This window comes from Schistocerca serialis, chromosome 1 (assembly GCF_023864345.2).
Source record: "Schistocerca serialis cubense isolate TAMUIC-IGC-003099 chromosome 1, iqSchSeri2.2, whole genome shotgun sequence".
Classification (NCBI taxonomy): Eukaryota; Metazoa; Arthropoda; class Insecta; order Orthoptera; family Acrididae; genus Schistocerca; species Schistocerca serialis.
Genome location: NC_064638.1, coordinates 1,102,158,743 through 1,102,177,161, shown reverse-complemented (window position 1 = coordinate 1,102,177,161; position 18,419 = coordinate 1,102,158,743). Strand labels below are relative to the sequence as shown.

Sequence of the window (18,419 nt, the reverse complement as noted above, 5' to 3'; positions counted from 1 at the left end):
ATGTTAACGTAACTTTTCAGTACAGTCTCCTTCTTTTTCATAGCACTTGGTGCTTCTTTGAGTGGACCAAACAAGTGGTAGTTGGAAGGAGCAAGAGCAGGACTATACGGATGGTGAGCCATTGCTTCAGACCTGAGTTTCCGGAAAGTTTCAGCAGTGTGGCCAGCGTGTTTTGTGTGTGTGTGTGTGTGTGTGTTGTAAGTAGGCTGTTTAGGTTTTTATGTTAGTAACGTCACGTAGCGCTCTGTATGAAAATCACTGACTGTGCTGCGTGTAGTCTGTGGCTGGTTTGCATTGTTGGAATTTGTTATTGTAGCGTTGGGCACTTAGCTGTTAACAGCGCGTAGCGTTGCGCAGTTGGAGGTGAGCCGCCAGCAGTAGTGGGTGTGGGAAGAGAGATGGCGGAGTTTTGAGAGCGGATGATCTGGACGTGTGTCCATCAGAGAGAGTAAATTTGTAAGACTGGATGTCATGAACTGATATATATATATATATATATATATATATATATATTATGACTTTTGAACACTATTAAGGTTAATACATTATTTGTTCTCCAACAAAATCTTTCATTTGCTAACTGTGCCTATCAGTAGTTACTGCTTTCAGTAGTTAGAATCCTTTATTTAGCTGGCAGTATTGGCGCTCGCTGTATTGCAGTAGTCCAAGTAATGAAGATTTTTGTGAGGTAAGTGATTCATGAAAGGTATAGGTTGTTGTTAGTCAGGGCCATTATTTCGTAGGGATTATTGAAAGTCAGATTGCGTTGCGCTAAAACATTGTGTGTCAGTTTAGTGATGATCAGAGTAAGTAAAGAGAGAAATGTCTGAGTACATTCATTTTTGCTCAGCTGTTTGAAAAACAAATAACGTAAGGGGTTTATCAGCACAGTAATTCATTAATTTTTCTAAGGGGACGTTTCACCCTTTACGGGGATAAGTAAAAAATTATGCACAATGTAGCTATACGTTTTATTGCAGTACAAGTAGGACACTTGCAATACAAATAGGCCACGTACGTCAACATCTCTTTTCTGTACTTTTCGACGCACTTGGTCCATCGATGTCCAAGCTTTCTGATGCCTTCAGAAAAGAAGGTTTTCGACTGACCAGCGAGCCCCGCTGTTTACGTCACGTTCAGCCGTGAATCGACAGCCCGTTAATGCTTTCTTGAGTGGAACAAACGAGTGGAAGTTGGAAGAAGCATAATCAGGACTATACGGAGGATGAGCCATTGCTTCAAACGTGAGTTTCCGGAACGTTTTAGCAGTGTGGGCAGCGTGTTTTGTGTGTGTGTGTGTGTGTGTGTGTGTGTGTGAATATTAGTGGATGGTGTTTTTCCGCTTTCCCGGTATGCCTGTATGACATTGCCAGGTGCCGTTTGACAATAGCGCAACCTGCAGACTTGCCTGGCGTCTGCATTTATGTTCAAGCACGCATTTCTCAGGGTGTTTTCACAGTTTTGCCCAACCCCTGTTGATGTCGATGTAGTTTGTTCCTTGATTCCGTTATTTGTTTTCCTCCCCCTCCTAAAAGTTCTCATGATAAATTCCACCATTTCTCATTGAGAGGTCCTTAGTTTTTGGATGATTTTCACATTGAGAATCCTTGTTTCATCGTCTGAGTCAAGCCTGTAATCCTGAGGTAACAGTAACCACTGGTCAGGGTAGCCCCGAAACTGAGAAATCGTGCACATGCCCTTGGAAATCGTTATATAGTGGCAGATGTATACATGTGAACAAAAAAGCAACCAGTGGTATGCCTTAATCGAGTAACATACATACAGTTGAAAATGCCTATGCGTTTGCAGTTAAATGATATCGATGGATTTTGCACAACTAGATTTTAACACTATTTTTGTATACAATTATAAATCGCAATAGGTTCGCCAACTGTTGCGCCAGCAAATCGAAATTACATGGCGCCATCTATAGAACTTTACACCAGATGTTATATACTAAACATCTAACTGAGAGCTGTAAACCTTTTGATCTGTAAGTGGTCAAAGTATCCACAGCAGTCAGAGTATACCCAGTTTACGGTACTGAACGGATTGACGGTGGTTAAAAAAATTTTAATATCCAGATATGCAGATGCGGATAAAAGACTTGCGAATGCTGACGCGGGTAAGGGACTTCGAATGCGGATAGAAGTTCTCTAATCTGTTCGTACTTCTAAACACGTCAACATTTTGATGTCGGTTCCCTTCTTGTACGAAGCTGTGCTTATTTCTCTCAGATATTTACGGAATTATTTTAGTTTGTTTCGTCACTGTAAAGTTCATTTTTTTTGGTCCACTGTTAATTATCTGAGAGTGAGCAAGCGAAACGCGCTTGGCGTGAAATTAGAGCTTTAATTCAGTTCCTCCTTAGACGGCTTGTGATGTAAGAACAGGAAAGCTGCACTCAAACGACTCGGAAATCAGCGATATTTTAGATTTTTGCAGTTGTACATCAGCAGTATGGCCATGTGTGGAAACGAAACATGGACGATAAACAGTCTAGACAAGAAGAGAATAGAAGCTTTCGAAATATTCTGCTTCAGAAGAATGCTGAAGATTAGGTGTGTAGATCACGTAACTATACTGAATAGAATAGGAGAGAAGAGGAATTTGTAACACAACTTGACTAGAAAAAGGGATCGGTTGGTAGGACACGTTCTAAGGCATCAAGGGATCATCAGTTTAGTATTGGAGGGAAGACTGGAGGGTAAAAATTGTAGAGGGAGACCAAGGCATGAATACTCCAAGCAGATCAGAAGTATGTGGGTTGCAGTAGTTACTCGGAAATGATGAAGCTTGCGCAGGATAGAATTGCATGGAGAGCTGCATCAAACCATTTTCCAGACTAAAGACCACAAAAAAAAAACAATAATAACATTGAATGTTAAATCACCTTGCGTAATTATTTGATTTTCGTATCTCGAATCGCTACGCGATGTTGATTTCTGTATCAAGTCATTTTCACTCGTTGTTAATCTCATAGTATGTTATAATACAGCGAACTGTTATCTCTACATTCTTAATACCGATAAAATTACGATGATTATTTTATGAAAATGCAAGTAACGCAAAGGAGAACGAAGAATTTTACTAACGGAAGCTAATGTACATGTGGATGTGGATGTTACTTGCTCCCGTTGTTGAGAGGTGTACCGATTCACAAAGCATAGATAAAGTTCACTGAGGAGCTTAAAACCGCAAGTTAACACTTTAGAAATATTGTATAAAGTTGGTGTGTTAATTAGCAACTCAAACAGGAAAAGCAGATAACCTAATGTGACTGATAATGTATTTAACTAATACGCACAAAAGCGAGACAAAGTAGTCGTAATGGTATTTCCATCCAATCAAGCTTAGAGCTTAGTGTCTGTCAACACGTGAAGTATTACCACAGAGGATCTGAAGACAGATAGTTCATAGTGAATATTAATACTGTAATGGATGCAGATATATTACTGCTGGTATAGTCACAGAACAAAGCTAGCAAGTACTGGAATGTAGTTGAATCGGGTAATGCTGAGGAAATTCAGTTGGTTAATTAAACTCGAAAAGTAGATGCGTTTTAATGGCTTAGCAGCAAAATAATTGACAATGGCCATAGTAGAGAGGATGCAGACTGGTAACAGGAAGAAAAGTGTTTCTTAACAGAGAAATGTTTTAAAATGTAACGAAATTATAATAGTTACGTTCTGTTCAAAAAAGCAGAAAGATGGCCCTACTGGAAATAATGAAAATAAACGAACACATGACACAGAATGCCAGCCTAGTATTAAATGATCAGACTCAGTTTCCATTTTCTCCATTGTTAAATGAAGTTCTCTTCACAAATAGCGGACTCAAACTGTAACTTCATTTTATTTCTCATCATTTGTTACATGTATCTGCACAAAAATCTTTATTTACTCCCTTGTTTAGCTGATGTAATTATTCTAATATGTGTATCCTTTGTGAACACTGTCACTTTTGAATTTTCTTTCCAAATAACATTTGTGTAACTTGCACATCTTGTTTATCTGTGTTTGCGACATTCAGTTGTCACCTGAAGATGGCCTGAGAAGCGGAAATATCGCTCGTGAAAAAATAAATATACTTTTGTAAAATATTAGGAAGTGTTCCTCTTTTTTATTATTGTCTTTTTATGCTAAGCACCGACGGAAAATTTTCTAGGAGTTTTTATCTGGGACATTGATTTGTACGGAGGTGAAACGTGGGCGACAAACACTACAGAGCAGAAGAGTGTAGAAACTTCCGAAATGTGACGCTGCTGAAGAATGTTGATAACTAACGAAGACGGTAGGAAAGAAACTTATGCTACTGTTTCACTAAAAGAGGGGATCAGGTGATAGGACATATCCTGAGGCATTAAATAATGGTCAGTTTCGTAATGGAGAGTGTTTTGTGGGGTAAAAATTGTGGAGGGAAGCGAAGGCTAGAGTTCAGTAAGCGGGATCAAGTGAATATAAGTTGCAAAAGTTATGAAGAGAAAGAGAGGCTTTTATAGGATACACAATCGTGTATAATTGCATCAAACCAGTGTTATAACTGGACAACAACTATATATACCGTCTTTATTTCACGAAGTTGATTGTTATTTGTATCCAGTATCAATTTTTAGTTTTTTAAAATCGACATATTGGTTGGTGTTTGTTGACGAGGTTATATTCTATCTGACAAAACACGAATATAGGTACAGATTTGGACCTCATGCGGGTGAATTCAAAATGCTGAAATGTTATATTGTTTGAGCTTGATAGTGTTTTTATGTGATTGAAACTTGTTGCAAACAAAGTACTGAACATTGCGCATGTATGTGTCAATACGACGTTCAATAAAAACTTTTTCCGGTTGGAGATATTTATTAATGGTCTGTTTCTGTTTCGATTTCAGGTACTTAGCAACGTCGTCTACAACAGTGGTCTTAGAATGTCAGTCACCGTAGGGCATGTTCGGTCATCTGAAAGATCGGAAGAAGCCTACTGAGGCTTCCAAGAAACATCTTACGTGAAAGTGGACTGATAAAAAAAGACACGCAGTATTGAAACTGATCAAGAAATTTCTGACTTACAGATGGCCGAAAATACTCCTTGGCTACGAATACCCGCTCCTCAGGTATGTTATGCACCAATATTTATTTCATAAAAATTGAAAGTAAAACGTGATAAGTTAAATTATTTGATGTATGTCTTCGTTGAATAATTGTGAGGCACTTGTTATGAGGGAAATGTTTCCTTGGGGCGCCTCCTGGGACACAAATACCTTACGTATGCCATCAGGGCTAAAGATTCGTCAGGTACAAAATACAAGCCATGAACTGACATAGTGATAATTAGATAATAACTGCACATATTTTATGCAAAGTTCAATACGTTCTGATAGTCATCTTTCTTCTGCTTTTTCTTAGTGTTTAGCCGATCCCATATGGGATCAACTTTTTCAGGATTTGGTAAATTTTATTTCATTGCAAACTGGGTTCCTGGTATTGCCCGGTTACGTATTTATTTCATTCTTCAATTAGTCAATCTCCTCCTCCTCTCTGTCCATCTCCTCCACTTTCCTTTCTCTGTTGACCTACTCCCCTTCGCTTTCTGTCAGTTCCCCCTCCCCTCTCTCTGTCCATCTCCTCTTCCTTTCTACTTGCTTACGTCTCCTCCAATCCTCTTCTTTCTCCACGTTATCACCCCTACCCCAATAGGAGAACCGAGTGAGGTGGCGCAGTGGTTAGCACACTGGACTCGCTTTTGGAGGACGACAGTTCAAACCCGTGTCAAGCCATCCTGATTTAGGTTTTCCGTGATTTCTCTAAGTCGCTTCAGGCAAATGACAGGATGGTTCTTTTGAAAGGGCATGGCTGACTTCCTTCCCCATCCTTCCCTAATCTGATGGGACTGATGATCTGGCTGTTTTATTCCCTCCCCCCGAATCAACCAACCAACCTACCATTAAGAGGGTGATACTCCTACCCTCACAGTGTTTCTTTCCAGATAGTAAGTACTGGATGTACCAAGATTCGCTGAAATCGATCCAAAGCCTTAGGAGTAGCTTCTTACCCGTGGCTTGGCCAGAGTATGCAATGTAATATACAGGGTGACCCAAAAGTCCGTTAACATTTGAAAATTCGGTACTTCACGGAACATTGCCAGTAGATAGGCAAAAGTTAACACACATGTTTGAAATGACATGTGGTTTCACTGAAACCAAAAAAGTCGACAAAGTAGCCAGCAGATGGTGCTTCGTATGAAACAAAAGCGATAATTAGCATGACAACTGATTTATAACAAGCATGTTCTTTATAACAAGTGATCAACATGTCGGTCGTCATTAATGGTAGTCGAGGGACAATGTTGTGAACAACACTGTACAGTATATCAGTAAGTATGGTGTGAAATTGCCATCGGATGTTGCCTTTTGGCATCCCTAATGAAGTTGAGAAGTCGTAGTTAACTTTGGGACTGCACGTAACTCCACAACAATAATCGCACGGTCTGAGGTCTGTGGGCCAGAGATCATGTGTAAAAGTCGTAACTTCCAGCAGGTGTTTGTCAGCCAAGCTGACTCCCTCTCTCACTTCGGCTCATTTTATACACGATTCTGATGCGGCGTCACTGACGTGTTGCATTCCAGCGCCATTTGTTGGTCAGTTTTTTCCTCATTTTTATTTTCAGTGAAACCCCTTGTCATTTCAAGTATGCGTGTCAATTTTTACCTCTCTCCCTACATTATTCGTGCATTAGTGAATTTTCAAATGTTGACGGACTTTTAGGCCACCCTGCATGTATTTCACATACATTTAACATCATTTTGCACACATTTTTACACATAGTTCATCTATATCTCTAGCGAATTTCGCCCTGAAATTTCTTTTTCACGCAGCTCAATGTTTATGACGTCATATACCCTAAACTATGTGTCGTGCAATGATTTAATTTTGTAGGTACATTGAGCGACGCATGGACATACTGTGTGCGAAATGTGTTGCGATTACACTAAGCAGCAAAGAAGTAATAAATTTAATCGTCATGCATGAAGCGGCAATTTTTCTTGCAGTTCAGTGTCTATTTCGTCATATTTCCTGAACTACGTGTCGTACAGTGACATAATTATGCAGATACATTAGTGGTGTATGTGAATACTATCCGCAAAATGTGTATACAGTTGGTAGGAAAGAAGTAATAAATTAAAACGTTATGCCTGATAAGGCAGCTTTACTGCGTGAGCAGAGAAAATGTAGTAAGCGATAAATCATTTTTCTTTCATCATTTTGTGGGGATTGTCAGAGAAACAAGGTTCTATATCTACATGGTTACTCTGCAATTCACACTTAAGTGCCTGTCAGAGGGTTCATCGAAACATTTTCATACTACTTCTCTACCATTCCACTCTCGAATGGCGCGTGGGAAAAAGGAACACCTAAATCTTTCCGTTCAAGCTCTGATTTCTCTTATTTTGTTCAAATGCCTCCGAGCACTATGGGACTTAACTTCTGGGGTCATCAGTCCCCTAGAACTTAGAACTACGTAAACCTAACTAACCTAAGGACATCACACACATCCATGCCCGAGGCAGGATTCGAACCTGCGACCGTAGCAGTCCCGCGGTTCCAGACTGCAGCGCCTAGAACCGCTCGGCCTCCACGGCCGGCTCTTATTTTGTTATGATGATCATTTCTCCCTACGTTGGTGCGTGTCAACAAAATATTTTCGCATTCGGTAGAGAAAGTTGGTGATTGAAATTTCGTAAATGGATCTCCCCGCAAAGAAAACCGCCTTTGTTTCAGTGACAGCTACCCCAACTCGCCTATCATATCAGTGGCACTCTCGCACCTATTGCGCGATAACACGAAACAAGCTGCCCTTCTTTGCACTTTTTTGATGTCCTCCGTCAATCATACATGGTAAGGATCCCATCCCGCGCAGCAATATTCCAGCAAAGGACGGACAAGTGTAATGTAGGCTGTCTCTTTAGTGGGTTTGTCGCATCTTCTAAGTGTTCTGCCAACAAAGCGCAGTCTTTGTTTCGCCTTCCCTACAATATTATCTATGTGGTCTTTCAAATGTAAGTTGCTCGTAATTGTAATTCCTAGGTATTTAGTCGAATTGACAGCCCATAGATTTGTGTGATTTATCGTATACCCTAAATTTATCGGAATTCTTTTAGTACCCATGTGGATGACCTCGCACTTTTCTTTGTTTAGTGCAAATTGCCACTTTTCACACATACAGAAATCCTCTATAGATCATTTTGTAATTGGAATTTCTGATGATTTTACTAGACGGTAAGTTACAGCGTCATCTGCAAACAATCTAAGGAGGCTGCTCAGATTATCACCTAGATCATTTATATAAATCAGGAACAGCAGAGGACCTATGACACTACTTAGCGGAAAGCCAGATATCATTTCTGTTCTACTCGATGATTTACCGTCTATCACTACGAACTGTGATCTCTCTGAGGGGAAATCACGAACCCAGTCACACAAATGAGACGATACTTCATATGCACGCAATTTGATTAATAGTCGCTTGTGAGGAACGGTATCAAAAGCCTTCTGGACATCTAGGAATATGGAATCTATCTGAGATCCCTTGTCGACAGCTCTCATTACTTCATGGGAATAAAGAGCTAGCTGTGTTGCACAAGAACGATATTTTCTGAATCCGTGTTGGTTATGTATCAATAAGTCATTTTCTTCAAGGCGAGTCATAATGTTCAAGTACAGTATATGTCCCAAAATCCTACTGCAAATTGAGGTCAGTGGTATGGGTCTGTACTTTAATGGGTTACGCCTATTTCCTTTCTTGAATACTGGTGTGACCTGTGCTACTTTCCAGTCTTTAGGAACAGACCTTTCGTAAAGGTCTGATATTATGAATAAAGTTTGTTGCAGGTCACTAAGTGCCCTCAATCTCTAATACTGGATGTATAAAATCTGGAAATTCGCGCGTCGTCGGCTACATTGTTTTCCGCCTCCACCATCACACCTTTCATAGACAGTAAGTGATATGTGTGCCAAATTTTCTTGAAATCGCTCCAGTGGTTTAGTAGGAGAGTTTTGTACTGTGTATGGATTTAACTCTGGGGTCGGATGCCCCTCCTGACAGCAGAGTGGTCCAAGTGACGTAAAGGAAGGAAGTTGTGTACGCCATCTCTCTGTTACTAGTGTAGACTTAGTGTGTTCTGCGCGTCATCACATTTTGACTGTATTGTATCATTTTCTCTGAGGCGGAAGTGAGGAAGCAGTACAACCGCTGCCCAAACGAGGGTGAGAAAGAGCAACAAAAAAAAAAAAAAAAAAAAAAAAGAAGAAGAATTAAGTTGGCAGCTTCATCAGCTCATGATCGTTAATGTGCCATGCGGATTCAGTCAGGGTAACGCGCACCTCCCTGTCTCTCAAGATAGCGAGCTATGCATTAGCTCATGAGAGCAGGTAAAAAAATTCGTTTCCAGTCCACTTGATAAAAGCAGGAAAGAAGGAACAGTGAGAATAAAATACCTCTAAGAACTATTCGGAATATTAGCAGAACGTTGGAAACTGAACTAACGATGCGGAGTTTAGTGTTGTCTCCGCAGTTGAAAGCGTGCTCTTTAACAACAGACAGATATCTAAAAAACGAATGAAATATTAATTTACAGTATGTATAAAACGAACTTATCGTAACAGATAACTTTGAGTATAGTGTAGGTCCTTTAGTGATTGCTGTGATAGGTCACTACTATCTGGTTCACTTGTTAGTGAACCTCGGGTGGCGTACTGGAGCGAACGGGCTCGCAGAGGCGGGCTGGAGGGGTGTTTACATGTGTCGTCTCCCGCCACGGTCAGTGTGGCCAACGAAGGCACCGTCAATACTGCAGTTGAATTTGGCACCTATAGCTTACCTTTTATGGAGGTCTGAGATCCACTGTAACTAACGCATCAAATGTAACCAACTGTTTTAACTGACACCACTTCCGAAATTGCTGGGATAAAAATAAGAAATTTTTCTCGCATGTATATACATACATGTGAGGTGCTTCATAATGCGTAGAAAAAACTGAAGAGACGCAAAAACGTTCTCAACAAACATGGGTCAACAGACGAACCGTTAGCGAAATGATTACGAATGTGTGGCTACGAGATGCCACTGACTTCTGTATGAAGCATTGTTCTAGTCAGCACTAATGTGTGTGAAATGTAAACTTTCTGTGAAGTCTCTGTCTATCTGGGCTCCAATTTAGCATAATCACGAATACTGCTCGTGAACCACCAGGTAAGCAACGTTTGTCATTGACTGTGTAGTTAGGGGATTGTCGTCTCATTGGCCCACACATTCTCCAAAGAAAACATTATGGACGAGGGTGTCTTCAGTTTCTGTGGCGGGATCATCCAGGATAGCTCGAGGATGTTCTCTTGCTCGATGTTGGGAAATGTGGTGCATGGATGATTTCTACCAGATCAGCTAACCACACCCTTCGCACTTTTCTGTTTGGGTTCGTCTTGAAAGTCAAGAGCACATCTCCCTCATTGATATGATTGGAGAAACTGGAGCAGCAAATTGTACAGATTTGACAAGCTGTACGAAATTATCTGTTGGAGCTTGAAAGAGAAGAATGAAGTACTCAAAAATGGTTCAAATGGCTCTAAGCACTATGGGGCTTAACATCTGAAGTCATCTGTCCCCTAGACTTAGAACTACTTAAACCTAACTAATAAATGAAAAGCACCAGTTTGCTTTTGTTCTACAATATTACTTTCATTGTAAACCGGTTTTCGGCTTACAAGGCCATCTTCAGACATTTACTGGATAATACTCAGTAAATGTGTGAAGATGTCCTTGTAAGCCGAAAACCGGTTTACATTAAAAGTAATATTGTAGAACAAAAGCAAACTGGTGCTTTTCATTTATTATAATGTTGTTCTACCAAGAACCGACGGAAGATTCTGTTAATATGAAACCTAACTAACCTAAGAACATCACACACATCCATGACCGAGGCAGGATTCGAACTTGCGACCGTAGCTGCAGTGCGGTTCCGGATTGAAGCGCCGAGAACTGCTCGGCCGCAGCGGCCGGCAGTGAAGTACTGCATCCATATTTGAGAAGGACAAGTGAAACACTTTGACAGCTACAAGGGTTCAGTGTAATGTAACACATAACGTGGTGGAACTTATCTTGTATTTCTTGTTAAAGTAGGTCACAGGTGAAATCTGGATCCAGTTAGATTGAGACTTAACGGAAAAATTAACACTTCAGTATATTTCTACTAACTAGGACAATAATTCATACTGAATTCACCAGTGGCGTGTAACCGCACATTGACAATTACCTCGCAAACGGCTAATCTGTGGCCCCTTCTATATTGGGATATTTTTGCTGCCATTATAGTGTACTTTCTATCGTGACAGTTTCCGCTATTAATTGTAAGATTCTTTGTGTATTTATACGTGCTTGTCGCCGTGAATGTCATTTACTGTTGAGTCGAAAAGAGAGTTTGGAAGTTTCACGGTGTGCAGGTGTCATTCGGCTGAAATTGGAAGTCGGTCACGTGGTCGTCCCTCGCTCGCTACTTCTAAGACGCCATAATGCGTTCATCCTCTCTCGTTGTTTCAGTATTATATGTTATGGTTTTAGGGCGCAAAACTGCTACGGTCATTAGCGTTTCCATATTATAATTTGCATGTTATGACATTATGCTGTTTCATGACAACGACACACTGAAGATTTGTCACAAACACGTACAGTTTGTTGTAATTAAATGATAGTTATTGACATATCGCCTGTAACAGGCCTTTGGAGATTTTAAGATGAACAGTAATAATGCTCAAGGTTATATGCAATCGCTGTCGTCATATGATTTGAGACTTGAAGTTGTGGAGTTGAAGGCAGTAGGTTTGTGTCCTGGTTGGTTCAAATGGTTCTGAGCACTATGGGACTTAACATCTGAGGTCATCAGTCCCCTAGAACTCAGAACTAATTAAACCTAGCTAACCTAAAGACATCACACGCATCCATGCCCGAAGCAGAATTCGAACTTACGACCGTAGCAGCATCGGGGTTCCAGACTGAAGCTCCCAGAACCGCTCGGCCACTCCCGCCGGCTTGTGTCCTGGTGCATGCTATTTTTTTTTTTTCGTCTTTGCATTTGTAATATGTTCTGAGAATTTCTTATTCATGTAACAGAAGTATGTTCTGCAATATTCGATGTTATGTAAGTAAAGGCATGTCCTGTGAGTTATAGCTTTCTTCGGTTTCGTGACTACATTCTGATTAAAAAACGAAAGACATAATTGCTGCTAGTGGAACAGCCAGCAGTGACAATTATGTTCTTGTCTGTCACAAATATTTCGCTTTCTATTTCCGAATATGTCACGATTCATGAGGATGTAGTTATGCAGCAACCTAAGCGCACAGCTTAAATTGCTACAAATGAAACTAGCAGCAGTCATCATACTTACAGTCATGCTTGCCACAAATTATTCACTGCTATCGCATCCTTAACAATGCTTTCGTAAATCTGACGATCAAGACAAAGATCGCAGCGATCAGCGAGAAAGGGACGACACGTGACGGATTTCCGATTTCGGCTAAACGCCCGTCGCACACCGTGGTACTTCCAATTTTAGTCAGTTGTGTTCAGTGGGGCTTGATCCAGCAGAGAGATTACTAGAAAAGACTTTGGAATCTAAATGAATAGTTTATTCCGGAGTATTCAATTCTCAGTGTAAAGTAACTTTAGTTGTCATCCTCATCGGTTCCCGAGGAAACTGGAGTTTCCGCGTGCGGTTGATTTTTTTTGGCCCAAGTACACTTCATTGCTCGTTTTCACCATCTTGAGACAGTTTTCACATTTGAAAGCACAGGGATTAGCTTTCACAAGTGCAGGATTCTTGTCTAATATCGGTATTTCTTTCATGGCCCAACAATGAATATCCCGCTACAAAGCGAAGCAACTTCATCTCTAATGATTGATTCGCCGTAAATGATCAGATGTTAGGGTCCAGCTTCGGTTACCGTACTTTGTAGAGCTTAATTAACATTACTTTCCGCACGTTGGGTTTTACTGTATGTTGTAGCCTACTGTCCCACAGAAACGTCTGAATTTGGCCAATTTTAGCTGTACATCATCAGACACAAGAAAGTTAAAATTGTACCCAAATATTTAAACTCTCTTACTTGTCCAGTTATTTCTCCATCTATAACAATTTTGGCTCTAATGGGTTCCAGTCCCGGAAATACCATCATATTTATTATCTTATCTGCCCGCCGGAGTGGCCGTGGGGTTCTAGATGCTGCAGTCTGGAACCGAGCGACCGCTACGGTCGCAGGTTCGAATCCTGCCTCGGGCATGGATGTGTGTGATGTCCTTAGGTTAGTTAGGTTTAATTAGTTCTAAGTTCTAGGCGACTGATGACCTCAGAAGTTAAGTCGCATAGTGCTCAGAGCCATTTGAACCATTTTTATGTTATCTGTCGATATTCTCATTCCGTCTGATTTTGTCCATTATAAATTGTCTAATATTATAATGGATACTGTTAAGGAAAATAACTTCTGTATAGAAACATGTTTGTGGAGGACCTGTAACATTATCTCTGTCTACTACGTTTAAAAACATCTTTTTAATTGCTTGTTTGTGTAAGTTATTCTCGACAGGCGACTTCATGTTTTTTGTTCCTTTTATCACAGTGTTTATCTCTTCCATTGTTTCCTGATCTGCAGAGTCGTCGGTATTGGTGTTTATTTCGGATTGTTCTTCATTACCAGTCCACAGACATTTGTAGTATTTTAACCATCCCTTTTCGGATATTGCATTTAATTATGAAGTATCTCGTATTTGTTTATGCAAGAGCTTCATAATTTTCTATGCTTGATTTTGTCCTCCATGATCATTACGTTCTGTCCCATCTTTACAGGCTATTTTTTTGTATTTCCTTCTTTACTAAATCAGATTTAGTTTTGAAATCTTCTCTGCAATGACAAGGATTTTTTGTTTTTTGTTTTTTCGTAAAGAAAGACTTTCTATCACCTAAAATTTATATTCAACATTAACAAAATACTCTCCTTCGGAAGCGCTTTATCGCTATACCGAGTCTGCCTTTTATACAGTATCTTGTTTACTGGGCCATCAAGTATGCATCATGAAAGAGAGAAAAGCAGAATCTAAACGTTTAAAGACTAGACCATGCGTATGTAAGAGAGCATATCGTAGAACGTTATGTCGACCATTGGTTTCGCTCTTCTTCCAGCACAGGATGTTCACGTTGCATGTTATTTCCGTGACGGCATGGACACGGCTGGGACAGGGCCGCCCAAAGACCACTGTGAGCAGAGGGGGAATTAGGACTCTCGGCGTGCAAGCAGGCCGTGAATCATTGAGCAGGTATTTTCCAGGAACACTGGGCTCAAATTGTTCTGGCGCAGATTTCACTAAGCGCAGTTTTCACGTATCCACGAGGGACGAGTCACGGTATGTAAACACCAGGTAGCGCTCCTCGCTGAATGGCTAACAGGAAGATAGGAGCTGCGTAGCGCTAGAAAGTGCCTCGGCTCTGGCCCTTCCACAGCTCATAAGTGCCGGGGGCTGTTTCCCCTCCGGGTTTACCGCTGAGGCGGCGAAAATAGCGCTTTCGCAAACGCGCGAACCCCCGTTTCTACCGCCGGCGGCCGAATGGTGCTCTCGACACCGTTGCGGCGCGGCTGACGGCAGGAACCGTTATGCTCATACCAGAGACACTGGCATTTGGGGGTGAGCGCCGTCGTAAGCCTTGGTGAGCGCGAATGGTGCCTAGGTGAGGGCTGATCTGCGTTGTCGCTACCTGGCTGGCTGCGTGCGCAGTGCCAGCTATGAACGTATTCTCTCCAAATTCCTTGAGCTGGTTTCACCACTGATCGAAATGCAGCAGAACGTCTCAAATAATTACCTTATACGTTGAGGATGATTTAGTGTGTGATTCGTGAGTTATTCGCAGTATTTGAAGGGTTTTAAGTGGACTACCGAACGGAGTGCCTACGGCGAAAGAAACTTGTGTCGACTGCGGATTCGGTTCTAGCAGCCTTTTTTCTGCTCATGGACTACTACGACTGCTACATGAGGAAGAGACTTATAAAAAGGTGGCAGGTGAGCAATCGAATGTGTGTGCGCTTGTGTGTGTGTGTGTGTGTGTGTGTGTGTGTGTGTGCGTGTGTGTATGTGTGTGTGCGCGCGCGCGCATTTATACAGTTTGACTCAGGAGGTAAGGTACATTCTTTGTGAGGTGATAGTAGCACTGAACAGAAAACTACATATACACACACATGCTCTATTCCGATCGGTTTCCGAGATATTTGTACATTATTTATTTTTCGTATTATTCAAACATTCTCATTCTACACAATGGGCATCAGTTGCGTGCAAGAAGTCGAGACGAATAGTTTCATATAGGGGACGCTTATGGTCTATCAAATCGGGAAACAAAATGAAATTGGCCTGCAAAAACTACCTAAGCTACAGCGTATCGCGCGAGATTTTCATTATTCTCGCACTTCCTACGCGCAAACTATTAGCCCTAGGGAAAAAAAATGAATGACTTTTTTTTGCAGGGAATTTAATGTAGTTTAATTTTGTACTGCAACACGTTTTCACCGGAGGGTATGGTTTTCGAGTTATTGAAGAAAAAGTCGCAAAAAGATATTAAATGTAATCTGTCTCGGCAACAGGTCGGAATAGGGCGCACATCTATATGAAGTTTTTTGTTCAGAATCACTAATACTATCAACCATCAAAGCGTGTACCTTTCCTCCTGTCGCACCCTATATTGACATATCCTGTTCATGAACAACTCTGGACCATATATATAACAGACTTGCATATTAACTTTTACGAGTAATTTCGTTAATTGTTTCGTATGTATAACAATGATGTAGATGTAGTTCATTGTTCACTCTGTGAATTTTTCTTGTATGTCATTCGTTCGTCTCCTGTTGTCACAACGATGAAACCATTACTCTTTTTTCGGGTCAAAGTAAAAACACGCAAACGACATGATGATGTATGTGCCTAGATTTCCGCAGTCAGAGCCACTTACCATTAAGATATGCTGAGTGTAGAGGGGTCTCATGCGGTTTAATGACTATCACTCACCAGTTTACCCATGGATTCATAAGAAAATCACTGCAACCGTGAGCGAAACGGCAAAGTTATTCATCTAGTGACAGCTATTTCACAGTATGATACGGATTTACCCCCAGAAAACGTTTACGTTCAACTCTTCGCAGTAGTTACAGGGAATTCAATATGAAATGTTTATAGACCCAAATGAAATGTGGTAGCCGGCCAGTGTGGTTGAGCGGTTCTAGGCGCTGCAGTCTGAAACCGCGCGACCGCTACGGTCGCAGGTTCGAATCCTGCCTCGGGCATGGATGTGTGTGACGTCCTTAGGTTAGTTAGGTTTAAGCAGTTCTAAGTTCTAGGGGACTGATGACCTCACCAGTTAAGTCCCATAGTGCTCAGAGCCATTTGAACCATTTTTGAAACGTGGCACGAGTGTAATTAAAAATAACACCAAATCACAGATTGTTACAGTTCTCCTTTATTGTAGCTTCTGGGCTAAGGGTTGAATTTATTTGACTCTGGTTGCGCTGAGACATGTATGCGTATTTTAACTGTCGCATTCTCAGTTGGTGTGACAAACATATAAAGCCGTTCCAGTTCCTTACGTTATGTTTAATACTAATGGATTATTATCAACAACAAGGTTCTAAGAAACAGGCAGATAATTAGTTTTTTACTGTAAGGGCACAAGGAAGGGGATATAGCCATGTTGAAACAATTATCACAACATTCCACTGGAATATTCTAGGTAAAATGTGAAAAGGTGGATCCAAGACAAACCGATTAAAATCTAAAACATACTGCTGGTTTCGCGTTCATCATTGTACCTTTTGAAGAAAATTGAATCTGTTAAACTTATTAAGTCATATTCAAATGTTCTTACTTTGGTATGGTTTTCTGGGTATGTTCGTCTTTCCTTCTCACTGTTCGCGTGTTTGTTTGCGCGCTGGTGTGTGTGTGTGTGTGTGTGTGTGTGTGTGTGTGTGTGTGTGTGTGTGTGTGACAGAGAGAGAGAGAGAGAGAGAGAGAGAGAGAGAGAGAGAGAGAGAGAAGGTTTGACTGAATTAGTGCTACTAATAAATCTAAATACGAAGTTAAAGTTGTGATAACAGACTGATTTGTAGCGTAAACTGATGTCTACGTTCGCGCCATCTTCAACGTCCTTTTTGTTATAAAAACTAAATTTTCTGGGTAAACTCAGAAAAACATAGTTGGATTATGAAAAAGTCTCCGACGAATATTTTGATGCGTGCTTTGTATATGCATCGCACTTAAGCTACACAAAATGTTAGGGGGTCAACTTCGTAACTTTTACCCTGTTTATAAAGTTCAAGGTCAGCTTGTCATAATGCAAGATCTGTAGGAATCATTTCCAGACATCGAAATGCGGATGTGATTGATTGGTAAGCCACTGTTCTATTTGGTCTGCAACAACCTGTGTTTAGTTTCAGCTTTCGTAAAGCAAGCGAGGTTGTGATCGCAATAGTAGGTAATGGACTGCAGAAGGCTATCAACATCGTTTTGAAGAAACTGTGGCACGAAAATTATGGTGTCTGACAACTCATTCTTAAGTAAAATACACGTTAGAACAAAAAGGAAAAAGACATAACCGCGCGGTATTAGCCGAGCGGTTTAAAGCGCTGCAGTCATGGGCTGTGCGGCTGGTCCCGGCGGAGGTTCGAGTCCTCCCTCGGGCATGGGTGTGTTTGTCCTTAGCATAATTTAAGTCAAGTACTGTGTAAGCTTAGGGACTGATGACCTTAGCAATTAAGTCCCATAAGATTTCACACACACACACAAAAAGACATACAACGTAGCAGTTTTCCGATTGGGACGGAATTCGGTAGATGTGAAGTACATGTACAGACAAACAAATGATGACAGTTTCAGGAAATCTGGATGATTTATTGAAGGGAAAGAGCTTCACAAATTGAGCAAGTTAGTAACTCGTTGGTCCACAGGAACGCCTAGTGTACATACAAATATCATTTGTTAGATTTGTAGCAAACTACAAGGAAGTTTTGTTGAGGTGCAGTGAACTTTTTGACATCGAGCTGAAACGCCGTCAGGTGGCTTTAGCGCAAACCGTGAAGTGTAGTGACAATCCCGCTGTAGACCTGTAATCAGACGGACCTTGTGTTTGACCACAGCTATGGCGATAAGTAAACTTATGTTGCAAAAGTGCAGCGGCAGTCAACCACACACACATTGCAGCGTTCTCTCGCTGCTGTCAGACGACTTCAGTCAAGGCGTCGAGTGTGTAAAGATGGGAAGTAAAACACACAACAAAGAGTAAATGGAGAGATCCAGTTATACGATCAGCAGTAGACATCTGCAGGTCGTCACTTCATTTAAAT

General features: G+C 41.0%; 1 protein-coding gene across 1 annotated transcript in view; it reads left to right on the top strand.

The window, feature by feature from the left end:
- Nucleotides 1–18,419, top strand: part of LOC126455687 (uncharacterized) — a 647,280-nt gene that overhangs the window by 162,210 nt on the left and 466,651 nt on the right. The window contains exon 3 of the mRNA XM_050091455.1: nucleotides 5,068–5,109. Within this exon, the coding sequence (XP_049947412.1) occupies nucleotides 5,068–5,109 (42 nt within the window). The remainder of the gene's footprint in view (nucleotides 1–5,067; nucleotides 5,110–18,419) is intronic.